A 26,332-nucleotide genomic window follows, 5' to 3' on the forward strand; every position below is an offset into this window, starting at 1 on the left:
GAAACCACAGCAGTCTTTTATGAAGAGCCTGCATGGGGCTTCACAATCATCTCCAACTTAGAGTTTAGGAAATCATTACCACTTGAATACAGTAGTTACATGAAGATGTCCCATGAGATGAAACAGAATCATTATTTTTATCCTAGGACATCAAAGGTGATTTGGAATGGAGAAGACAGAATCATTTTTTAAAACAGTATTGCTGTAACTCTCTAAATTGCATCAGTGACATATATTTTGAGCATTATAACACATGTAGATAATTATATCATATTTAAATTAAATAATGTAGATAATGTAGATAATTAAATCATATTTTAAAGGCTAAATTGTTAAAGGGAAAATAACATTTAGCATTTTATAATCAATAGCTTCAAACACACTTCTCATATATACCAACGCACTGCCTGGTATGTGGCAGATAATCAGATGAATATCTGTTGAATGAAAAAATGACAGTTTGATTAGGTTCCAAAAGCTGCTTTGAATCAAGTAACTTTCGACATGGCATACTTAAAGGTAATGGCAGTGGAATATTTTTCTTTTGTAAATCATTTTATCTCTAGTCCCTAGCATAAGGCTTGGCACAGGGTAGCCACTCAATGGCCACTGAGGAAATAGAACAGGATCACTGATCTATTATGCAAGGGAAAGAATATTTCTGAAGTAAAATTTAGGATGCGCAGGAAATGAAAGATCCCATATTCTACCGTGTCTTAATTTGTGAGTCAGTCCTTGAAATAAAATGCCATAGTAGTTCTTACTGGGTTTTAAAATTATCGCTTTCATTCCCACTTGGTGTCATTTTGATTTGTCTGTGAAGTTCTGTAATCCTGAAGCAACAAGATTTCAAAGCAAAACAGGAATGGGAACAGTGGTGATTAAGTGAAGAGAGATGATGTAAATAATCAGCACAGTGTTAGGTATGGAGGGGAATAGAAAAGAGGAAGAAACAGTCTCTGGTTTTAAACTTAATACAAAAGGGGACCGGGCAAATTAGACAGAGGGAACAGTACACTGAAACACTTTCCTAAAGCAACCATCCCTAAGTATGAAGAATGACGAGAAGGATAGGATGGTCAATAAATGTCAGAAGAAACAAAGAGCACCCCAAGAAAAATGAGGAAAGGCCACAGAAGGAAGCGGAAGGTAACGGAAGAGAAGTTTCACTGACTCCAGGAATATAGATATTGAAAGGTTCCTATCATCTATTGTGATCCAATCCCCACAACTGATGAATAAGCAAGAGGTTAAATGACTTGCCCCAGGGCCAGCTACAAGGTACAGAGTTGAGGCTTCTAACACAGCACCATTACCTCTGTACCCCACCTGCTACCCACCAGGAGGGAAAAGGCGAGACCTTAGCATTCTTAAAACTCCATGAATGCTTGCAACAATAGTCCGAATAATACACAGTACATTTTGGGGGGCTTTATTAATTATAGCACAAATATAGTGAGTAATTTGGCATTCACATTCATTCTGTAGCTATTTTGTAACAAAATTAAAAATGAATCATTTAGAATTAAATTACTGAAAATTTAATGTTAAGAACCAAATTCTGTGTTTACCTAAGATTGATTTTTTTCCCACATAAACTGTAGAAAATTTCCAACAAATAAAACGTAGATCTGGGCGCCTGGGTGGCTCAGTTGGTTAAGCGACTGCCTTCGGCTCAGGTCATGATCCTGGAGTCCCAGGATCGAGTCCCGCATCAGGCTCCCTGCTCAGCAGGGAGTCTGCTTCTCCCTCTGACCTTTCCCCCCTCTCATGAACTCTCTCTCTCTCTCTCATTCTCTCTCTCAAATAAATAAATAAAATCTTTAAAAAAAAAACGTAGATCTTAGGTAATATTTCTGAAGTCAGAAGCAAATCACTTTAATGGAAGGTACTGTGTGAATCCCAGCTTGGTATATCATGAAGTGTAATATTTGTTTTTTTTTTTTTAATCATTCAAACAGCAAATGGTGATCAACAAACCAAATTGCACGTAGTAACCTGATGACTCAAAGGATTCCTTAAACAGAAGTATAGTTTAATAATACATAAAGAACAATAATGCAAACTAGCTTTAGTCATAAATCAAATGAGCATTCTTTATTCGAGATAAATTTAATATTATAATTGATAAAGTACATAACTGTCAAAAAAGGCTCAGAACTTGGGGAATTTTGAGCCTGAAGTTATTAGATAAAGAGTCTTACTAGCAAAATACTAGTGCCGAGCTTATGTTAGCGACTACAGAGGAGAGGTTAAGTTCTGGATGGCTGACAGTGTGTGCCCTGAGGATTGCATGGCTGGCACTCGATGAATTTCTGTGGTTTAGGGGTGATAATGGTGAGCAATGAGGAAAGATCTTAAATAGTGACAGGCACTGGAAAGGAAAAAGAGTAATTTCTTAGTATGTCACTGAACTGGATACACTACAACTCTTTCACTAAATATTTTCAACTCAAAAATTATTCCTCTTATTGAGAAAACATTTCTAATCTTATAATGGAGATCAAAGGAATAATGAGATTCAATTTTAAAGAATTTTCCTTGAAGTAAATATTATCAGTACTTTGCAGATCATTAAAGAAAGAGCTGGGTGCTACAAAAATTATGAAATTATTTAAAATTGTTCTAAATAAATAGCATTTGCCTGAAAAAGTCATATACATTCATATTATGAATTGTTAAATTCATAAGATGAAGAAAGATTCAGTTACCATTATCCGAGAATCACTATCAACTAGTTTTTGTGTTAGTTCCAAGATAATTTAGGCCAAGAAAAGGTACATTTTTTTCTATGTCAAAAATCATAGGCATAATACTCATAATTATAGCATTTCCGTTTATTTAGATGGGTATTGCTTGTAGGATTTAATGCTTTATTAACTTCTTAAAAATTTTAATAACAGAGGCAGAGAAATTAAAAAACTTTTGAAAAATAGAGTATTAAGAATATTTTTTGGGTTTGGGTTTTTCTTACTGCCAAAGATTTTGAAAAGAGCGTTTGAAACACTCCATTTGCAGAAAATGCATTTTTATTTATGCCTATATCCTCCCCAATTATATATCTTTTCTTTTTTTAAAGGGGGGGTGGGGCAGAGAGAGAGAGAGACTCTTAAGCAGGCTCCATGCCCAGGGCGGAGGCCAACATGGGGCTCGATCTCACGACCCTGAGATCATGACCTAAGCCAAAACCAAGAGTTGGACACTTAACTGACTGAGCCACCTAGGGGCCCCCAAATTATATTTCTAATAAAGCTGCTTTAAAAGTAAAGTTTCATATTGGACTCAGCAAAGATTTTGAAAGCATTTAGTGAACATTAACTCTGCCAAATTCCAGACAAATTTCCAATCTACTACATAAGTAATGAGAAAACAATTCTAGAATGTACATAGGAAAAATCTATAGACATGCCATGATTTAAGCTTAACTGCCCTGGTAATTCTAACCTCAAACCTTAAACAAACAAACAAACATACAAAAAGTGTCCCTCTGGAATCCCCTAGGTCTCATAAGGAATAAAGGTTACCTTTCCTTGTAACTCAGAGGAAAGCTTCCAGGACCAGATATATTTCATTTGCAGCCCCCCAAAGATTATAAGGATTGCTTAATATAAGCAAAATTGCTTTGCAATTGTAAATCTTTTTTTTTTTTTTTTTTGAGTAGGCACCACACCCAGTGTGGAGCCCATCGTGGGGCATGAAGTCACAACTCTGAGATCAAGACCTGAGCTGAGATCAAGAGTTGGAGGCTTAACCAACTGAGCCACGCAGGTGCCCTGCAAATATAAATCTTTTTACATGTGAGAATTATAACAACACAGGATATAAGGATTATACTTGGAGAGCTAAGTAGCGATAACTATAAACCCATTATTGATAGGAGAAAGGAGATATCTTGCTTATTTAAAAAATGGTTGAGAAGAAAGTAGACTGGTGGTGGCCAGGGGATGGGGCGGAGGGATAGGTGATTGTTCAATGGGCTTAGAGTTTCAGTTTTGCAAGATGAAAAAGTTCTGGATGTTGGTTGTACAAGGCGAATATACTTAACACTAATGAACTGCATATTTAGAAATGGTTAAGATGGTAAATTTTATGTTATGAGCTTTTTTAAAACCACAATTAAAAAAAAGAGTTGAATTAGATCAGAAGAGTGAGGTATTCAGATTGACTAAGGATATTTTTTGTACTCCCAATAAATTGTGAGTTTATATTTAAAAAAAAATTGAGAAAAGTCATTTGAGACTTGGAGGGTCAACTTGTAAGAAAGTGAAAGACAAATCACCTATGGACTTGACTCAGGCTGGAAAGACAGAATATTTTGGTTTTGAAATCTTGAATTTTGAAATGTAACCAATGGTTACATGTCCAAGTAGTTTGAATTTGATCATAGGAGGTGGGGGAGAAACTAGCATTCCCAGGGATCATTGCCCAGAAAGCTAGACAATATGATAGTACCAAGTCCTAGATTAAATACTTGGATTTATGTATTTTGCCTCTCTGTGTTTACAGTAAGCCCTAAATATTACTTGTTGATAGGATAACCAAAAACATTGTTTTGGCTGACAGTATTAAAATCTAAATAATTCCAGCTGGAAAGATGATATGGAAGAAAGAATGCCAGTCTAAGGCCACGACAAAGAAGGGCCTCCACACCATTCAGAAAGAGCAAGACAAAAATGACAATTTCTGAACTCTACTCTGGACCAACCGAATCAGAATCTCTGGGGGTGGGGACCAGAACCTGCATGTTTAATATGCTATGTACATGAATGTTTGAGAATGACCAGACTAAATTTTAAAGAGAGAAACCTGTCATTTTAATGGCAGTTAGAACTCATTAGAGGCAAATACACAGTTTAAAGATATTCTTGATGACACCATCGTGGCCATGATTCTTTGAGTTCCTTAGAGGCACATCAGAGAATCTCTACTGTTTTAAAGGAGGGATTATTGGATTAAAACAATCTCTTTGAAATATTAGAAGAGATATTCTTAAGCGAGTCAAATGGTAGTCTGTGTTGCAAGAACCAGCTGTCTGGCTAACCTTGAAATTTTTAGAGCTATAATGAGAACTTTTATAGCTCTAAAGCAGTGATGACAAATAGCAAATATTTGGCATGAATGTTGTTCTTCTCTCTTTCCCTATAGACGCAGATTTCAAATTCTCAACATAGCATTTTAGGGCAGCCAATCAATTGTAGTAACAAACAAGATGAAACCAATTTGTCAGTACTTCTCTAGGGGTATGTAGGGGGTGTGTGTGGGGGAGATTGGGTTCTCTTTAAAATTTTGCACACACGTGTAATATTCGTGCAGAGTAAAATTCACTTAGCTAAATATTTAGAAATGTGTAATGCAGATATAGTTTATAGACTTTGGTTTAATATATTTTGACTTACTCAGCTCTCTAAAAGGTATTATTATTTGTCCACCGAAATTTGGAAATGTTATAGTATCATGAGAAAGCATAAGATGCCTGAAAGAAGGACAAGAAAAAGTGGACCCTGCAAGTCAGAACTGAGTTTCATATTGGTTCATACTAGATCCCTGAATTTAGATATTATTGCCATGGCTACCCTTTTGCCCTATATAAAGCCTTGAAACTCTCCGGGAGAGACTCACATATATTATTTGTAGCAAGAATCAACCTACTTGGAATCTTGTTCTTAAGATGAAATAGCGAACCATGTTGTTTCTTTCCATCTTAAATTAGTAGTGCAAGAAAAAATAGAGAAGGAAAATATTATTTGATTGCTTCAACCTTTAAACAAATTTAATCTAGATTTTTACAAAAACTTTGATAATATCCAATGATTTGGTTTTCTAATTTACTGTACTATCACTTATGTCTTTCCAAATAAACCTGTAGCAGGTACTTTTGAAAGAGCAACGTAAGTACCATGTTCATTCCTTCATATGGTTGTTCTGAAAAAAATATGATTAAAAGTGAAGAATTTCTTATGAAAATCATAAAAGATAGACTTAATTTTGCAGGGCAAATCTCATGAAACCTATCTTAGCTAATTCATTTAATTAGTACAGCTCATAAATATTTGAAAATATCTCTTATGTTGTGTTGGCAATAACAAGGGGTGGGAGCAAATGATTTTTTTCTTAACATGTTTTCAGAATAATACTAGAAAAATTGAAATCATACTTCTTTATCCAACTTGATACATTAACAGAAGACCTGAATACAAAAATTCCAAGTATTCCCAAGAAATCCTGTCTTTCAGAGCTGAAAAGAATCTTAAGGTAATAACAATCCATTTTTTTCTGCTTTATTAATTCCCTTTTCACATCCTAAATTAAGTGCATGTCTATTCTCTGCCTTAAAAAATTTCAGCAACAGGGAAGCAACACTACTTCTTGAAGTCTGCCCTCATGTTGAGCTGAAATTTCCTATAAATCTCCTATAGATCTTTATTCTGCCTGAAGCTTCCTCAGATTATAATTCTAAGACTTAAATTTTTTAAATCCAAAATTTAAATTGTAGTTAGAATACAAACAGGACAGAGAATTTTAAAAAAAAGTTATACTGCTCGTAATGATCTTTTTGACTTGGTGACTATCTCTGTTACGTTCATCTTTTTCACAATTAGGAATTCATTCATTGTTTTGGAGCACTAATCATCGAATGGGTAGTAGTTGGAAAGAGAAGTTAATGAACTTGCAGAACAACCAAATGTGTATATATGAATGATCTAGTATTTCTGATAAAATGCAACCCACTGGAATGACAGCTATTAAGGTTATGCCATATATATTAATTATATAGATTTATATACAAAATATTGTTTTATTAATTTTGATCAACTCATTAATTATAGAATGTCCACAGGTTAGCAAACATAATATGAATTATTCTTAAGTATGTTAGTTATGTTTTCAAATATGCTCAATAAGCATCCATGGGAAGTATCTCTAAATTTAAATCAATGGGTCCCACTGTTAATTTGAAAAAAGTACCATAAATACATTACAGTACATATATAGTTCCTCTATCCTATACATATAGATAAGACACAGGAAGAAGGTGAAAACATATGCTTTTAAAAAAATTAGTATATTTCTTATCATTTATATATATCTCAAGAGACAATCAGCATTTTAAGCTTTAGCTTTTATTTTCTGTTTACTTGGCTAACTTTAGTAATTATGAACCATTTGAGCTACATGACATATGTCATAAAATTTAAAATTGAGGGACAGAACTAATTCTAAGATCCCTTCAAGTCTTAATATTTAATATTCACTAACAGTTGTATTAATAACTGTTGAGTATAGAAATAATTTACTTTCCTTTACTAAGATTTATGTTATTTAATAAATTAAAAATATGCTTCAGTCTCCATAAATTTGAATGCTAAGCTTTTCATATAAAAATTCATAATTGTTAATCCCTATCAGAATTATCTCAAGAGTACTGTCAAAAAATCAGAGAAGAAAGTTATTGAATGTAATGAAAGGATAAAAAGAGAAAATGATTTTTACCTAAAGCTTAGTCAATTTATAAAAAATACTGTTTTAGATTTGTAAATTTCTCAAGGCAGAATGAATAGCTCTGAGTCTTCTTTCTACCAACATGCTACAGTTATTTTGACCACATTTCTCCTTCACTGTCTTTTGTAGCTAAGGTAAAATCACATCAACATACAGCAGTGCTTCTTAAAGTGTGGTCCCCATTTTAGCAGCATCAGCTCACCTGGGAATATGTCAGAAATGCATATATTTGATCCTCTCCTCACCACCCCAGACCTACAGACCATAAACTCAGGAGGTGGGGCCAGCAATCTGTGTGTTAACAAACCCTCTGGGTCATTCTTAATCACACCAAAATTTGAAAACCACTGGCCTGGAGTCACGGAGAAAAATGTTTGTCTGTAAATAGGGTAGTCATCTCAGTTTATTCTGCTGGGGATAAGGAAAAGAGGAGGAAACTTGGTAATGAAATATGAAAATAAGTGGAGTGATATAGGAAGAGTAAGAGGGTAAAAAGAGTTACAAGAAACAATAAACTTTTCACTAATATTGACAAGACTTTTTTCCAAATCAATTCAACATGACCAGTTGATTTTGGTTCATGAAAATGAAATTGTAGATCCATGGTAAATAGTAATTTGTCTCCTCTCTCCCCTTAAGGGTTAAATTGGGATGATCCATCTATATTCTCATCATCTGATCTCTTTTCAAAATTACTGACATTTGTTTAAAATAGTTGGTTGAGATGAGAGGTTCAATCTGTAGACTATACTAAAGATCAAATAAGTTGTATTTATTAGTACTGAATTTCAACGAACTAGATGAACCCTTACATAAGGAGTGTCTCCTGGTGGCACCTGCCCCATACACAGGGATTAGTTTTGGATAAAATAACTCCTAGTAATCTGAGGCAGATTTACCAGTGGTGTTCGAAGGTAGATTGTGCTTTATTAGTCAGAGGCTTACATTTTGGAGTACGTCCTCAAGATAGTTTGGCCTAATTGAATGAGTACAATCTTTGGCTTGGTGTCAATTTGGGTTCAAATATATTAGTTCTGAAATACTCAACCAGTTTTGGAAATCTCTGGAAAATCATATTAAAATGGGTTGGTAATAGGGTTGCTATAAGGATTAGACGAGTTACAAGGGGTTCAGCAATGCCTAATATATGATAGGTTTCAGTAAGTAATAGTTGTTAGTAATAATAAATCTTGATCGACTCTTCCTTTGTTACCACCTTCTCTTTAAAAACGGTCATGGTGCAATTTTCCTAGAGGCTAAACTCATTTCTGAAATTACCTGTCAATTATGCTAGTCAAATTATTTCCTGGAGATCCATTGTGTACTGAAAAGTTGGATTAACTGAACTTTCAGCCCCTATCTTCGCAAGTGAAATATTTCTATTCTACCACATTCCGAAACTGCTGTATAGAAATGTGGTAGGAGTGTTGAGATTGAGTGAAGTAGTAGCCCTTCTTTCTTCATCTATAGATCTAGTTCATAGGCGATTCCTTTAGCCTTTCTCTATTGTGTTTCAATTGTCACCTAAACAAATAAATAGGATGGAGTGGGGCCATGGGGGTAGTGGGAGAAATTAGTGTTCTAACCCGCTTCTAACAGGGTACAGTGCATGAGAGGGGGAAAAAGAAGGGAAGAAAATTATGAGTGATGGAATTTTAGAACTCAATTTTTCTATATGACTATAGCATGGTTTACCCTTTCTGGAGAAGAGCAAAAGATAAAATTCCATAATAAATTCAACTGAACTTTCAAACTATTTTATCCAATTGAGATTCTAGACTCTCAATCATTGGTATAAATCACACTGCTCGTCTGAAAAACCGAGAAATAAAATACAGCAGCTTCTGAAGCAAATTAGCAAATGATAAGGGTTTTTTTTTTTTTTTGTATCTAGGTGTCTTGTACACATCCTTATCCTTACTTCTAAATTATTATCTTATGGTTCTGCTGTTTTATTTGCTGGGTAGTTTTGGCACTTACGTGTGTTCTTTTGGTAAAGTTGCTGAGAATGTTTGAAATGAAAAGCTAAGGACAATTTCTACAAAATGACAAGGGCAAGTAACGGCCCAACTAAACTATTCTCTCATATCCCACTTAGATTTCAAGCAACACTGAAGAAGAAACAACCAAGAACCTAAAATGTATCTGTTATTTTAAGAAGAGGGAGGAGAAAAACATTACAACAGCCAATTCACTGGATAGAATTGGTGGAGAACTGACCAACCAGACTGCTATTGTGAACCACCACCAGGCTAAAAGCTGTTTTAGTATATGGAGTATGTCTGCAATGGAATTTTATGTGCACAGATATTTTTGAAATTAATAAAATACACATTTCAAAATACACTTTGGTTACTCTGAAGCACTGTCTTTGATAAACAAACGGGCACGAAAAAGAGAGGTCTAGGGGGAGAGGTCTCTCTTTTCCCTGTGCTCTATTGAGAGTGGTAGTAGCACACTTGTCCACTGGAGGATTGGGGCACTTAAATAAATGCATCTGGGACAAAAATCCTTGTGTGTTCTTCTCTTCCCCTTCAATCATCAACCTTGGTAGTTTCTCAAGGCTAAAAACAAAACAAACAAACTCATTATGATGTTTTATCTTTGCACAGCCTAGTAGTTACATATCCTCTAAAGTAGAACCCTACTGTTCACAGTTCAGTGCCCTTCCTGATTTCCTTTGTTAAACATCATTACTTGTAACATACTATGTTCAACAGACCAAGGAAATAGAGGTCAAGGGTAGTACTTCATTCTCAGGGGTCCCTGCAGTAATAGTAGCAGTGTATTATTTAGCAATGTAATTTAAGATTATTTCAGGTATGATGACATTTCAGGAAATGATGTTATTTTTAAAATTCTTTTGCCATGCACAATATAAGAAGTGACCACAGAATGTGTAGAAACAAGTGATGCTTCCAAGGATAAGACCTCATATAGGTAATAAAAATATTTCTATAAAATTTAAAGCATAGGATAGTCACGTAGTTAGTGTATAACAATTTGATCTCAAAAAGGACTAGGAACAAAATTTCATTTTGTGTGGCTCAAGAGATACATACATGTGATAAAACTGCCACTTCTGCATGTTCTTTGGGTATCATCACAGATCGCTGATTACAGTTGTTTTTACTATAAAGAGAGACTGTCTTACACTTTCCAATTCTGGTATTCTCTGCTTTTTCTTTCACACTCCATTAATACAGAATTTTAGAAGTTTAGAGTGGGAGGGAACCTTAGCTTCTAGCATGATCTTGTTCATTTTTTTAAAGATTTTATTTATTTTATTTTTAGAGAGAGTGAGCGGGACTGGGGAGAGGGGTGGGGGGTGGGGGAGAGAGGGGAAGGGAGAGAATCTCAAGCAGACTCTGAACTGAGTGTGGAGCCCTACATAGGGCTCGATCTCACAACCCTAACCTGATCTGAGCTGATACTTAACAGATTGAGCAACCTAGGAGCCCCTTGTTCATTTTTCATAAAAGGAAGTCATCCTACTGAAGTTAAATGGTTTGCTGAGAGGCCATCCACTGGCAGAATTAGGTCTTACTATTCTTTCTCAAATGATCTTTTAAAGGTTAAATAAGTAGGGATTTAGTTTTGAGAATGTCTTATTTCTCCCATTTCAGTTATACCGATTTCCTTTGTTATAGGCAAACAAAATAATAAGCCACGACCTTTCTCTTCTCTTTTACTTATACATTTGCTACCTCTAGGCAAGAACCTCATCAGATCCACAAGAAATAAAATCCTGAAGAATATGTACTATACTACAGAACCATTTTCTCTAAGAAAAATAAGATACTAAATATTTCTGAATATAGGCATCTCAAAAGAAAGTCTGTCTTTAATCAGATCAAATAAAGCAAACAGGTTTATACCATCATTTTGATAAAGACAAAAACCCACAAGAGGATTTTCCCCCCCAATCTTACAATTAGAGCAACTCTAACTTTTAACTACTATGAACATTTTTCTTAGGAATTACTTTCCCTTTTCTTTACCCCTATTATTTCCTGAAAATTTTGAATAGAATAACATAGAAACTAAGTATACAAGGGGGAAAATTGAGAGGATAAGCAACTCCTATTCAGTCTTAGAAATAAGTCAACAACAGAAAAGAAGAAACTTTATATTCCATTTAAATGAGTATTTTCTTTATATTCACATCACTAACTAACTTCACTGTAGCAGCACTAATTTCATTATGAGTCAAGTTTTTATTCACTGGGAGATGTCACTGGCCTCAATAAGAATAAGCGATTTCTCACAAAGGATTTTTGAAAGAAGATAGTTTGGAAAACATAATTTACCAGAAAGTACTAACATGGGCAACTCCTTGATTAAGGATGGGAAATTCCTAATTCTTTTTAGCCTAAATTTAAGCAAAACTCATTCCTGCAGGAGAATTTACCTTCCTTTTGACCCCTTTCTTTAAATAAGAAGCAAAACATATAAACCATTTTAAGCTTGAACAAGCAAATACCTGGAGATTTTAACCATTGTTATAGATTCTGCAAAGGATGATGAGTTATTGATCATTAAAAGAAACAAACTTTTATGCTTTAAATATATATGTTTAAGAGGATTCTGTCTTCTAACAACTCTCTCATTTTACAAACAGAAAATCATGCCACCCATTATGGAGATAATATTCTAAAGTTTAAACCAATGCTTGAATTTTTCAAACCTTTTAACATTTTCATAAAATTTACAGATATAAATCCATTAAAAAAAATCCCCCCCAATCCTCATATATTTTAAGGTATTTCTAACAGTACTGGATCTTTTACTCTGGTTGATTTGATTTATAACTAGATAGTATCCTTCAGGGTTCCAGTATGGAACTTTCAATTTGTCAGATAATTTTTTCTTGGTGGTTATTAGAAAGGTGACTTTAAAATACATGCTTGATGTGAATAAAAAGAGAATAATGATTTTTTTGGACGGGGGAGGTTTTGAAAAACTATTAAAGCATTATGCTCACTTCATTTTAAAAAACAACTTACTGTTTTATACTCTTCTAGCAGAGAATGGGGATGGTTTAGTTGTAGTTGAAACCTCATAGCCCCAAAGTTTTCATCTCTCTCCAAATCATCGTAGTACCCCTTCTGGTCCCAAGGACATCTGACAGACTCTGAGTCCTTCTGTGGGGGAATGAATGCTTTAAACAATCAGGACTAGTGTTACCCCTTTTGTGTAGTGATGGGTTTGACTATAAGTTGCTAAAGGCATTATTCATTAATAACCTTATCATCATAAAGATAAAGCTCATGTTAACAAATCAAAAGATTTCAACAGTCATAGCATAACCTTTCACTATAGTTCTAGTACTCATTTGCTCTCATAATGGCAAAGTCTTTGGATAAAAGTAAGATAATAGTAGAATTAGTAAAAACTTGACTGAAAGTGATAATTTGTTAAAGCTTTTAAATATGGGTGTTTTTCATTGGAGAATATAGTTAAGCTAAAATAACACTTGGTAAAATAGCTTAGTATCTTGCCAGTCCTGAACCATATTACTTCAGGAAAAAGATCAATATTCTTTTGCGGGAAGGAAGATGGGAAGACAGGAAGGGCAAGGTGGTTAGGTTAGGAAGGGAAAATAAACATTTATACATTTTAAATTAATATATACATATATTTGCATTTTAAGTAAATATCAATGGGATTCATTTAAAATTTCCTTGAGGTTCCCGTGGTGTAATAATATAGTTCAAATTAAGTGCTATGTTAACTAGATCAAGTATGGTATCTGAATAAAAGGGAAAAAATTAATTTAAAATGACATCCAAAATTGATACTACTAGGTACAGGACAGTGTATATATTTTCATTTGTATGTGCAAAAAGAATATATTTATATACACATATGCTTGTATATTCAGAGTAACTCTAGAAGGATACACAAGAAATTGGTAACACTGGTTGTTACTTTTCACTAACTGTAGCATTTAAATTTTGTACCATATATATGTTTTCCCTATTCAAAAATATTGATTAAAAACCCACTACTAAAATAAATTTAATTTTAACAATCATGTCAAATTAAGAAAAAAAGACTAATTTTTTTACATTATACAAGAAAATATACTAACGCATATATTGTTTTTCCAAGATCCACCTACATAAATTTTGTTATATTTACTTTCTGACAGTAACTGTGATCCAAAAACTCAAATTTCACATGACCTTAACTTGGGAAAAACACATTTTCCCTGTACCTCATTGCTAGAGTACTGTGGAGTATGGGTTGTCTCACGAGCATGCTAACATCTTTACTCTCTTCCTCCAATGGGTTAGCCATTAGCCACCATTTCTCTATGAAATTCAAGAAATCTTTAAGGAAACTTCAGAAGGACTTTAAGAATCTTACTTGGCAGTGATAAATATTATACCTGTATTATTCTGTTGGCATAGAATCAATTTTAACTTCTCTCTGTGGTTTACTTTAGATTTTATCCTGCCAAAGATGTTTGGTGTTTTGGTAATGACAGACTTCTAACTATGTGGTGACTAAGCCAAGCCCTTACATAAAGCTTGGAATAGGATTTTATAAATAGTTCCAATGAAAGACATTTTGAAATAAGCAGGGGAAAAAAATCTCACACTTATAAAAATTATTTTCAGAACACCACTTAAAAGTTCAAATTAAGTCCTAATCTCTTAAATATTAAAATAAACCATAAAACAAAATCTAAAGGAGTGATAGTACATACATCAACTTTCAATGGTAGCTGCTTATTAAAAATGAGTGTCTGAGGGTGTATTCCAATTTCATCCTCTCCAAATTGTGCAGCTCAGATAAATGTTTATTTTACTGAAAATATTTGCAAAATTACAATATAAATACATGAATATATTAAGATAGAATGACTATATATAATGTATTCTTATCCATATATATAAAATGAATGCAGTAAATATAGCATATTCTCAATGAATTATTAGTACACAGTGTTTCTTAGTAAAGTACATACAACCTATTATTAAGCAACAATTATCTAGTTTTCAAATGTACATCTCAGGAAGTTTTTAGGATGAAAGGATACACTAAATCTCCCAATACCCTTTTTGGTTGGTGAAAGTTAGTTCTGCAAATTTTGAAATAATACTATGTTTATTTTAGCAGTGGTTCTTAGGTTCTTTGCATTTTCCTAATTTGAAACTTTATTTCTTTAGTCTGGGTGTTTTCTTAATGAGGCCCTATCAGCCAACCATACTTTTAATTCTAATACAGTATCATGTACTGTCTTTTCATTAGTCATTTTAACACACATCAACAATGAAACAGAATTATTAAAATTTTTTTATCTGCACAAATTCCCAAAATTAACTTTCAGGGTATTATGGGTATTACGGGGAGTCTCAACTACATAGAGTCTCAACTCTAATACTAATCTGGGCTAGAAATGGTTTTTTTTTTTTATTGATTTTAGGTCTTAAGAATACAAATATGAACTCTACTTGAAAAGTGTTTGTTAAATATATTGGGATTTGTTTCAAAAGCATCTTCTACCCTCCTCCATTACACCGATTTAATGGAAACTTGTTTTTATAGCAGTTCCAACACAAACATCTGCATGCAAGAGATCACCCTACAGATTCTAACTACATAGTTATTGAAACACATCCCACCTGTCGAGTGGCATAAATGTACATCTTCTATATACAAAAGGTAAAGTGCATTATTAAATTAGTGAACTGACAGATTGTCTGCCTGGACCATATAGCTTTCTAATAGACAAATGTGAAATTCTCCCATTAGAACCAATTATTTCAAGAGGTTCCAACTAGCTTTTCCACCCTGTCATTTCTTTTTTGGCCATGCTCTTTAGTGCAAATAAGCTTGTGTTTGACTCAAGTTTAAGGGACATGGCAGTTTGGGGCTTTAACAAGGAAAATTATAAAATGTGGCAGAACTTTTAATACTTTTATAATACATTGCATCTTTTGCATATAAGCAACAGACTAGTGCTGCTTTCAATTGCTAGGAGCACACTGCCAACTATTAGGAGGAACCCGTTTCCAAATTTCATACTATTAGCTTATATTATTACAGTTTTGAGTCTATACCACATTATACTTGGGTCATTATGTGCAAACATCATCAGTGTTTTAGAATTATACAGTGAACTAGTAATTTTGGTTACTAACTTGAATGCTCATTTTTTTACTTCTAACATCCAGTTGCCTTAAGAGTTTTAATGTCTTCAAGGCTGGGATCCTATTATTTTGAAGAATACCATGTACACTTGCAGCTTCATTTATGTTACAAATGACAATAAATAAAATGTATATTGCACAGATAAAAATAGTAGCTTATTTTATAAGATACATGGCAATACATGTCCTAATACCAGAGTTTTGAACTGGATCTTATTTGATTATGGCTAATGAATAATTGGGAATTTTAAGTATCAAAAAATCATGACATCATTTCATTTTTCAATGAACACATATAAAAAAGTGAAACAAAAGGACTGGTAGAAGGCTTAGTGATTCTAATGTATATTCAATTGCCAGTATATATGCATCTACCAATCTATAGCTTTGAGATGGTAATAACTTTGAAGTATACATACAATGTAGATTTGGCTACTAACTAATTCTTGACTTAAATAATTAATGCAAAATTAATATTTATATACAATGAATTAAAGATATTTATCTTTAAGTCTGACAGTATTGTGTATATGTATATATACACACATGTATGTATATATATAGACATAAACACTCAAATCTTATCAGACTAAAAACCAAAAAAGATTTAATGGATATAAATATTTTAGGAGGGAAGGTTTTAAGAGAGAGTATATAGTCATAGCAACAGTGATAGGAACACTCGAATACTGGAACATTCATCGCTCCAGTTTGCCAAAATCTGACAGGTTGATAATTATTAATAGGCACTATGATGGGCAGCAATAACAATCAGTAGTACAGTAATTCAAGTGCACATCACTCCTTCATATACCAAAAACTACTTTTTATCAAGTCTACAATAGTTATTTTACAGTTAGGACTGTTTAAAGATCCTTGCTACTTTTAGAGTCTCAACACCCACCATGTGCTATTAACTCTAGTACTAACATTATCTTCTAACCTTCAGTTGTTCCATAGTAATCCAGATGGTCCACAATTATAATGAACTAATGAGATTCCTTCACACTACTTGAGGAAACATGAAATACAATCTGAAAACCAATACCAGCATATATGTCTGGGTTACTGATTGCTTGTTTTTAAATAAGATAAGCTGGTAATACTCTTTTCTTGACTCACAAAGTTCTCTTAGTGACCTTACTTAAATGGATTTGGGGACAAACTGCTGAAGGAAAAAATTATTAAAATAATTTTGAACTACTTATAACATATAAAAGGAGAGCTACATTCTGATCTCAATCCATGCAGCCAGCTCTCATCAATGAGAGCTATATTTGGGGGTTGAAATCAGTGTCTGGCTCTTAAACATGATTGTATGGACTTATTGTGTGGGAGGTGAATAAAGCCAAGATAAAAGACAATAATTTCAATCAGAATAAAATGCAGCTCAACAGATAAAATTCCAGTCAGTTAATACAGGGTGGGTTGGTACACATATACACTATATCCACTTGTTTAAAAATTGCTTAGGTGTTGAAAAATTGCTGTGGCACTTCCTGGAAAGTAATTTTTAATTACTTTAAATGGGTGAGTCTTGTGTAAAGTAAACCTTTTTAAGTATCATAAAGAGCACCTTGGAAAATGCCTGAATTTTCCTTTCAAATATGTTTATAACCAATCCTTAAATAATTTTCCCAGGCTGAAAATTTATATTCTAAGTGCTTTTTAGAAAAAGAGTTGATTTTTTTTTCCTGGAATTAAAATACCTGTAAAAGCCAGGTTTATATTGGAAGTGTTGACACTGTTTTAAGGGTAGCAAAAGTGCTACTAAAATGTATTATTACAGATGTATTTTTGTATCAGTTAACTGGTGCACCAACCCCTCTGAAATAGTGCTAAAGAAGAAGCATAAAATATAACACCTTGAGTCCATGATATATTTTGGGAAAAAAACTCTCACAACCTTCAAATTAGCACGAAAGGCTAAACCGCCAAGATTTCCATAGCAAAGCCATAGGATGAAGCCTCCCACTCAACAGCGATATAAAAGTAATTCCTCAAACTCTGGAATGTCAATAAAAATATAAGGTATAGTGAAGAGAGGTAAAGATGGGATTAGAATAACCAATTAAAACTCTCCCACGGCTTTGATATGGCAACTATAAACTGCAGGGTTACCACAAAATTTGAAATTATAGAATACTATCGGAGCTGTAAGATTTGATTCTTTCATGGTACTTTTTGATATTCAGTTATCCAATGAACTAATATATTTCTACATGTTCTTGTATAAAGAAATATATTAATACTATACTTGAGGTCAATTTCTGTTTCTGTGGTAACTGCCCTACAGGTAAGCTTAGCAGCTTTTAACGAAGTAGGGATGGAATACTTTCTCTGGGAACTGGTTAAATAGAAATTGACACTTCCATATTAAGTATACGTATATGTTCTCAGGATCATGTCATAGTGCAATGTAAATCTTAGTTATGGTATTTAGAAGGTCAGAATGTCATATTTTGTGCTGATTTGCATACTTCAATAGTCTGGAGCAGTTGAAGCAACTACACTATTTAGCTCTGGGAAGGCTGGAATTCCCATAAGAATTATAATGTTCTATGTATAACATGAGAATCAGACTCCTTGAAGTATAAACTATCGGAGGTATTACTAATAACAAAGGGCCAAAAAAAGAGGAAAAACTTCTTCAAATGATTATGGATCAGTACTTTTAGCCAATTTATGATTTTAAATTTTGCCTGATGGAGTTCAATTTCACTCTAGTCGAGGCATTCTTGTTCTTCACCACTGGCCCTTCTGCCATCCATTCTCTTTTCTTTATGGCTGTTGCAAATTTTCCTCATCTCTTCTTCATACTTGATAAAATTCTCCCCAAACCTTGTCCAAGCTTTGAATGGAACAGTAATAGTATTACGGTAAGGTGGCCTCACCTCACTTACCTTCAGGAAAATTCCATATTTATTAGAGCCCACATCAAAGTAGAACCTTTTATTGTCCACTCTGAAAGAAGTCCCCTCTGGGAGTTCAAGTGGGTCATCATCTTCACCTCTTCGTTCTTCTATGTCCCCTTCGCCATAGTCTTCAATGAGCTGAACCAAGGCATCACGAAACTCAATCATTCCTTGTGCGGGGAGCACAATAGTCTGTTCTTGGCCCAAACTGTGACCAAAATAACCTATCATGCCCGTCCCTCGCATCATGGTTTGTCTAATTCTTAGGAAGCGACCCCGTTGATTTTCCTTTAGGTCTAGATAATATTTCCTATTGTCCCTCTCTATGTAGTCTGTTTTGAGGACACTATGAGGGTGCTCTTCGGACCCTACAGAGACAGGTGGGGAGGGTGCCGAGTGCTTCTGTCTCCTCCTGGAGGCTTGATCTTTGCCGTGGCCATGCTCTTGCCGGTGGCCTTTCAGGCCCAGGTGGGCGTAATGCTCGATGAAGTCCCCTAGACAGTCCTTCAGCTCCGCTGCCACAGACAGGGACAGTGTCAGTTTACTCTTTCTGATATTGTCCTGCCGGCCTCTCCCTATCCAGACTTCGGCTATCTTTAGGAACCGGCCCCGGGAGCTTTGCTTTACGTCTAGGTAAAACCTCTTTTTCTGGATGTCCACTCGTTTGGAGGCCAGCTCCTGGATTTCGGCTGCGCCCCCAGCCTGATTAGGGGTGGCTGAAGCCGCGTAGTGGGGGTAGTGGGAGTGCTGGGCCTGGGGATAGAGTCTACTCTTGCTTAGGCCAGAGCCCCCTACATTCTTGCCTCCGCGGCCGCGGCCGCCGCCGCCTCCCCTTCGCCTGGCTCTTTCCATCTTCAGCTGCAAGTGACAAACAGACACACGGGGTGGGGTGGGGGAGGGGTGTTGAGAACAATCGCAGACGCCCCTCGGCCTGCGCTGCCCCCGCCTCCGCCCGGGACCCCCACTCCGGGCCGCGGTGCACGGAGCCCGCCGCCGCAGAGCCCGGCTCCCGCCTCTGCCCGACCGTCGGCGGCGACAGGCGGCGTCTCCCGGCTCTGCACCGCGCACATAGCATCCCTCCGCCGCCCGGGCCTCCCGCTCGCCGCCGGGCCGCCAGCCTCGGGCTCCGCAGCCCCGGGGTCCCCAGCCAGCAAACACTCACATCGACACTGCCATCACCGCCGCTACCGATGCCCTTCACGACCGCCGCCGCCGCCAGCTCTCGGCCCCTCTGCTGCAGCCGCCGCAGCTGCTGCCCCCCGCCAGCTCCCCCGCCGCCGCTCGCACCGTCCCCCGCCGGAGCAGCCGGGCAGGGGCATCGCCTGCGGCGCCCGCCGCCGCCGCCCCTCCTGCGGCCGCTGCGGGGGCCGCCGCCTCTCTTCGGGCACCGGCCCGATACCCGCCGGGAGGGGAGAAGGGGGTGGCGGCAGGGGGCGGGCCGTGGACCCCGCCTCCTCCAGTACAGCCCGCTGAAGGGAAGAGAAGGTCTCGCGCTCTTCCTGGGGGCGCGCCGAGACCGAAGCCCAGAGCGCGGGGACGGAGCGTGAGTGCGAGATGACTGGACAGGTGCGAAGACGGGAATGAGGACGGGGGTGGCGAGAGTGTTCAGACTTCTCCAGGTTCCGCCGGGATGCAGGACTCTGGCGGCCCACCGGCGCCGGCATAGAGACTACACCTCCCGGAGTACTCAGCGGCAGCGAGAGTCCTTGCGCATGCGCGCCGCGTAGCCAGCTGGGCTTGGTGGCAGGGCTGCAGCGCCCCTCGAGCGGAGGACGGGGACGGGGGCGGGGCATCCGCCTTCCGGAGCCGATGTGTGCTGGGGGCGCCGTGACGCTGCGGCGTGCGCTCCGCAGCGCGGGAATAAAGTCTGTCGAATTGCTTTTTAGCCTGGATACCTGGGTTCCAGGCCCTGCTGTTGTGGCGCTTCACAAGTCACCCAGCTGAAGGAGGAGGCCGGTTGAACTGACTCTTCTCAGGGTAACGTGTCCACTCCACCCCTGTTTCAGCTAGCTCCAGACCCTGGGGAATCATTCGAGACTTCTCCGACTTTGGAGGTGCTCAGTCCGGCAAAACAGGCCTCTGGGCAGTGTGTGGGAGGTGCGTTAGAAACGGGTGTCCTCTGCCCCTTTCCACCTCCGGAGCATACAGGAAAGGGACCTGCCGCTGGCCTGGCCAGAGCTTCCCTCCCTCAGCTTGTGCCACCGGTTGCCTGTCGTGGGTCCTTAGGACTGGGCCCTTCGGGTCCAGCCTTTACTGCTGCAGAAAGGGAGCCACTCCATATTTACACAGCGAAGTCCGGGGAAATAACCTGTTATGTGTAATTTAGCAGATGAAGTTGGATTTCTTGAGTTTATTTATTTATTTTTATTTTTATTTCTTGAGTTTACATCCTTTAAATCCATAATTTTCTTTTTTTCATGGCTGAATCTGAGTTGTTTTCTGTATAGATTTGAGTATGTGAAAATACCAGTCCCTATGGTATGAAATCCTTAGGATGCTTATTTAGCAGTCTGTAAGTCATGATACTTAAGGTTTTGTATAATTTGGTATGTTAATTTTAGGGATATTGGGATGGATAGGGCAGTTTAGATTTTGATGTCATCGAATAGTGGTCTCCTTTTATTAATTCAACAAATATTTATTGAGCACTCCCTTAAGCTCTGGGGATACCAACAATGAACAAAAGGGGCACAAGTCTTTCTGCTTTTGGACCTTTCATTTTGGAGAGAGATAGACAGTAAGTCAAATGCCCCCAGTATGTCAGAAGGTGAAAATCCTTTGGAGAATAATAAAGAAAGAGGGATGATGACTGTGGGTGTGAGTAGGGAGCTGCAATTTTACAATAGCTTGTCAGGGAAGGCCTCACTGAGAAGGTAATTTTTGAGTAAAGAGTTAAAGGAAATGGGCGAGCTAGTTCTGTGGCCATCTGGGGGAAAGAAGGTGCAAAGGCCCTGCGGAAGCCTGTTGGTGTGTTCAAAGAGCTGCTGAGGAGGCCAGTAAGTTAGAGCAGAATGAAATAGTAACAGAAGAATTGTAGGAGATAAAATCGGACATGAAAGAGCAGGGGGCAGATGGTGTAGAACCTGGTAGGTTATTTTGAAAATTTGGGTTTTCATTCTGAGGGAGATGGGAAGCTCTTGGAGAGTTTTGTCAGGGAAACACCATCATCTGAATGATCTTTTTAAACAAAATAGTGGTAATATATATATAACAAAATGTGCCTATGTAACAATTTTTAAGTGTACAGTTCGGTAACATTAATTACACTCCCTATGTTGCACAGCCATCACCACTATTTTTTTGTTTTAAGATTTTATTTATTTATTTGACAGAGCAAGAGAGCACAGGCAGGGGTAGGGGCAGAGGGTGAGGGAGAAGCAGGCTCCCTGCTGAGCAGGGAGCCCAATTTGGGTTGATCCCAGCTGGGATCATGACCTGAGCCAAAGGCAGATGCTTAACCCACTGAGCCACCCAGGTAGGTGCCCCCATCACCACTATTTTAAAAAGTTTTTCACCCCAAACAAATTTTAACTAACTGGTTAATTAAGCAGTAATTCCCTATTGCCCCCTCTGCCTAGCTCCTGGTAATCTCTAATATAATCTCTCTTTATGAATTTGCTCGTTCTGGAATCACAATATCTGGGCTCTTAAAATTTTTTTATTTTTATCTTTATTTTTTTAATATTTGTGCTTTTTTTTTAAGATTTTATTTATTTATTTGTGAGAGAGAGCATGAGGAGGGGGAGGGTCAGAGGGAGAAGCAGACTCCCCGCTGAGCACCGAGCTCCAATGCAGGACTTGATCCCCGACTCTGGGATCATGACCTGAGCTGAAGGCAGTCGCTTAACCAACTGAGCCACCCAGGCACCCTAATGTTTGTGCTTTTGCATCTGGCTTATTTCACTCAGCATAATGCTTTCAGGGTTCATCCATGTTGTACCATGTATCAACTTAATTCCTTTTTATGGCTGAATAATATCCCATTGTGTGATTATACTGTGTTTTATCTAATCATTTGTTGATGGACACGGGTTTTTTTCTACTTTTGGCTATTGTGAATTTTGCTGCTTTGGACATTACAAATATCTGCTTGAGTTCCTGTTTCCAATTCTTTTGGGTATATATCTAGGAGTGGACTTGCTGAATCATATGATAATTCTGTTTAGTTTGTTGAGGAGCTGCCAAACCACATTGGTGGCCCTGTTTTACATTCAGCCAGTGATGTTGCAAGGATTCCAATTTCTCCATATCTTCTCCAAATAATTTTCTTCTTCTTTCTTTTTCCTTTCTTTCTTCTTTCTTTTCTTTTCTTTTCCTCTCTTTTCTTTTCTTTTTTCTTTTCTTTCTTGTATTTGACAGAGAGCAAGAGAGCACGAATTGGGGGGTGGGGCAGAGGGAGAGGATGCAGGGAGCCTGATGTGGGGCTTGATCCAGGACCCTGAGATCATGACCTGGGCTGAAGGCAGATGCTTAACTGACTGAGCCACCCAGGCACCCCTTCATTAATTGGTATCTTAAAAATTTTTTTTCAGCAAGTTTTTGGTAGTGTATAAGTTTTTCACCTCTTTGGATAAGTTACTCTTCGGTATTTTATTCTTTTAGATGCTATTATAAATGAAATTACTTTCATGATTTCCTTTCAGATTGTTCATTGCTGGTGTATAAAACACAGCTGACTTTTTGTGTGTTGATCTTGTACCCTGCAACTTTGCTAAATTTTCTTATTAGATCTAGTAAGTTTCTTGTGGATTCTTTGGGATTTTTATATGTAGGATCATGTCATCTGTGAATAGAGAGAGTTTTACTTCATTTCCAATTTGAATGCTTTTTATTTATTTATTTTTCATGTCTAATTTTTCTGGCCAGAATTTCCAATACAGTGTTGAATAGCAGTGGTGAAAGTGAGTATCCCTGTCTTGCTTTTTAAAAATAATTTTTATTGTTTAAAATATTTATTTATTTATTTGAGAGAGAGAGAGACAGAGCGAGAGAGACAGAGCGAGCACACAGAGGGAGAGGGAGAAGCAGACTACCCACTGAGCAGGGAGCCCAATGCAGGGCTTGATCCCAAGACTGTGGGATCATGACCTAAGCTGAAGGCAGATGCTTAACCCACTGAGTTACCCAGCCTCCCCCAAAATAATTCTTTTTTTAAATCGAAGGATAGTTGATATATAATATTAAATTAGTTTCAGTCGTATAGCATAGTGATTCAACAATCATATGCATTACGATATGCTCACTGTTCTTGTCTTGTTCTTGATCTTAGGGTGAAAACATCAGTCTTTCACCATTGAATGTATTAGCTGTGGAGTTTTTTATAAATGCCCTTTATCGGTTTGAGGAAGTTCCTTCCACTCTAGTTTTCTGAGTCTTTTTTTATCATGAAAGAGTGTTGGATTTTTCAGATGCCTTTTTTGTGTCAATTGAGATGATTATGTGGTATTTTTCTTTCATTCTATTAAAGTGATACATTACATTGATTGATTTTCTTATTTTGAACCACTCTTGCGTTCCTGGGATAAATCTCACTTGGTTATGGTGTATAATTCTTTATTTTTTTTTTAAAGATTTTATTTATTCATTTGAGAGAGAGAATGAGAGACAGAGAGAGCATGAGAGGGGGTTGGGTCAGAGGGAGAAGCAGACTTCCTGCTGAGCAGGGAGCCCGATGCGGGACTCGATCCCGGGACTCCAGGATCATGACCTGAGCCGAAGGCAGTTGCTTAACCAACTGAGCCACCCAGGTGCCTGGTGTATAATCCTTTAAATTGAATTATGTTTTAACAGAATCATTTTGGCTGCTATTTTGGGAATAGACTCTAGAGGCAAGGAGATAAGAAGTAATGTGGCTTGAACCAAGATTTTAGCTGCGAAGGTGGTTGATAGAAGGTAGGATTTCAGCTTTATTTTGAAGGTAAAATTTTTGCTGATAGATTGGATGTAAAATGTGAATGAAAGAGGAGAGTCAAGGATGACTAAGGTTTTTGGCCTGAGTAATCAGAATGAAGATGCACTTACTGACAACTCTAATTTATAGAAGGAGCAGTTTGGGGAAATTTTTATACATATTGACTATGATATGCCCATTAGAAATCAAGTATGTACTAAGTAATTGGATATACAAGTTTGAAGTTCAGTGGAGTGGTCTAGGCTGTTTATATAAGTTTGGAAGTCATCAGTGGGCTATAGATTATTTTAAAGCCATCAGGCTGTGATTTTCATGGAAGTGAATATAAAGAGAAGAGAATGAAAAGGTCTGTGACCTGAATCTAGAATGCTGTGATGTTTAGAGATTGGGGAAGTAAGGAAGGACCAGCAAAAGGTACCGAGAAGAGGGGCACCTGTGTGGCTCAGTCAGTTGGGTGTCTGCCTTTGGCTCAGGTCATGATCCCTGGGTCCTGGCATCCAGCCCTGCCTTGGGCTCCCTGCTTGGTGGGGAGACTGCTTCTCCCTCTCCCTCTGCCTGCTGTTCCTCCTGCTTGTGCTCTCTCTCTGTCAAGTAAATGGATAGAATCTTTAAAAAAAAAAAAAGGTACTGAGAAGGAATTCTTACTGATGTAGGTGGAGAATCAAGAATTGTCACAGAAGCTTGATAAAGTGTTTCACGAAGGTGGGTGTGACTAATTGTGTCATATGTTGCTGGTGTATTGAGCCAGATGAGGACTGAGAATTGACTGTAGGATTTGGTGACATGAAAGTCATTGGTACCTTTGTATGAGCCCTTTTGGTGGGGTGGAGTGGTTACAGTGAGTTTTAGAGACAATGGAAGAAATGGAAATGGAGATGCTAGTATAGATGACTCTTTTGAGTAGTTTTTCTATAAAGAGGGGAAAAAGAATGGAGTAGTTAGCCAAGAGTGTGTTTTAAAAAGAAGAAATTGCAGTATGTGTATATACTGATGGGACTTTGGGACTTTCCTGGGAAACTAGTAGAGAGGGAAAAATTGGTGATGCAGGAGAGAGGTGAAAAATGCCCCTGAGTATGGAATCTAGTGCACACATGGAGGGGCTGGATTTAGGAGCACAGATAGCGCTTGGGGTGTCTGTGTGTGTGTGTGTGTGTGTGTGTGTGTGTGTGTGTGTTGTGTGTACTATACTAATAGCTATATTGATACTGATATCAATGCGTATATATATATTTCTCAGCCTCCTTTGTAGCATGGGCCAGTTCCCAATTCCTTATTCTGAGAGATGTATATTATAATATGTATATGATTATATATATTATATACATTATATATTGTTATACATATCATCTATATGACACACACACATATATGTAATCTGCAGTCGGCAAACTGAAGACATAGGAGAGATGAGGGCCTAGTTCCAGTCCACATCTGAAGGCCTGAGAACCAGGAGAGCTAATGGTGTATTTTTCATTCCAAGTCTGAGTCTGAAGACAGGAGAAGACTAATGACCTAGATTGAGTACGTTCAAGCAGAGAGAGTGAATTTTTTCTTACTCAGCCTTTTTGTTCTTTTAGGCCTTCAACAGATTGGACAAGGCTCACCCACATTGGGAGAGCAATCTGCCATACTCAGTCTACTAATTCAAATGCTAATCTCATCAAGAAACACGCTGACAGACATGCCCAGAATAATGTTTAACTAAAAACCTGGGCACAGTGTGGCCCATTCAGGTTGACACAATAAAATTAACCATCATGGCAGAGTATATGGGCATAGAATTATGTGAATAAACTACAGGGTAGGGATTTACAGAACTTCTTTTTTCATTGCTTTCATTTTCA

The 26,332-nt window shown here is 37.3% G+C and overlaps 2 protein-coding genes across 12 annotated transcripts in view; one reads left to right on the forward strand and one right to left on the reverse strand.

The window, feature by feature from the left end:
- The window catches only part of PURG (purine rich element binding protein G), a 64,354-nt gene extending 44,499 nt beyond the window's left edge, over nucleotides 1-19,855 (reverse strand). For 2 of the 5 annotated variants that reach the window (XR_012381150.1, XR_012381149.1), the window contains exons 1-3: nucleotides 19,740-19,855; nucleotides 18,566-19,435; nucleotides 12,507-12,661 (exon numbers count right to left, since the gene is read on the reverse strand). Coding sequence is in view for 2 of the 5 variants with exons in the window: in XM_025886260.2 (XP_025742045.2) it covers nucleotides 2,204-2,374; nucleotides 12,507-12,644; nucleotides 18,566-19,429 (1,173 nt within the window). In the remaining 3 variants the exon portion in view is untranslated. Of the gene's footprint in view, nucleotides 1-1,848; nucleotides 2,375-5,649; nucleotides 10,065-12,506; nucleotides 12,662-18,565; nucleotides 19,436-19,739 lie in introns of those variants that run through there. The other 3 variants (XR_012381148.1, XM_025886260.2, XM_025886261.2) reach the window with 3 other exon arrangements.
- Nucleotides 19,856-20,124: 269 nt separating this feature from the next.
- The window catches only part of WRN (WRN RecQ like helicase), a 147,975-nt gene continuing 141,767 nt past the window's right edge, over nucleotides 20,125-26,332 (forward strand). For 3 of the 7 annotated variants that reach the window (XM_073902423.1, XM_073902424.1, XM_073902425.1), the window contains exon 1: nucleotides 20,125-20,143. In XM_073902423.1, coding sequence (XP_073758524.1) covers nucleotides 20,132-20,143 — 12 coding nt within the window. In that variant the 5' untranslated portion in view covers nucleotides 20,125-20,131. Of the gene's footprint in view, nucleotides 20,144-20,208; nucleotides 20,555-20,655; nucleotides 20,675-26,332 lie in introns of those variants that run through there. The other 4 variants (XM_073902428.1, XM_025886089.2, XM_025886086.2 and 1 more) reach the window with 3 other exon arrangements.

Source organism: Callorhinus ursinus, unplaced genomic scaffold, assembly GCF_003265705.2.
Source record: "Callorhinus ursinus isolate GAN/ISIS: 27379988/994484 unplaced genomic scaffold, GSC_fseal_2.0 scaffold17, whole genome shotgun sequence".
NCBI lineage: Eukaryota > Metazoa > Chordata > Mammalia > Carnivora > Otariidae > Callorhinus > Callorhinus ursinus.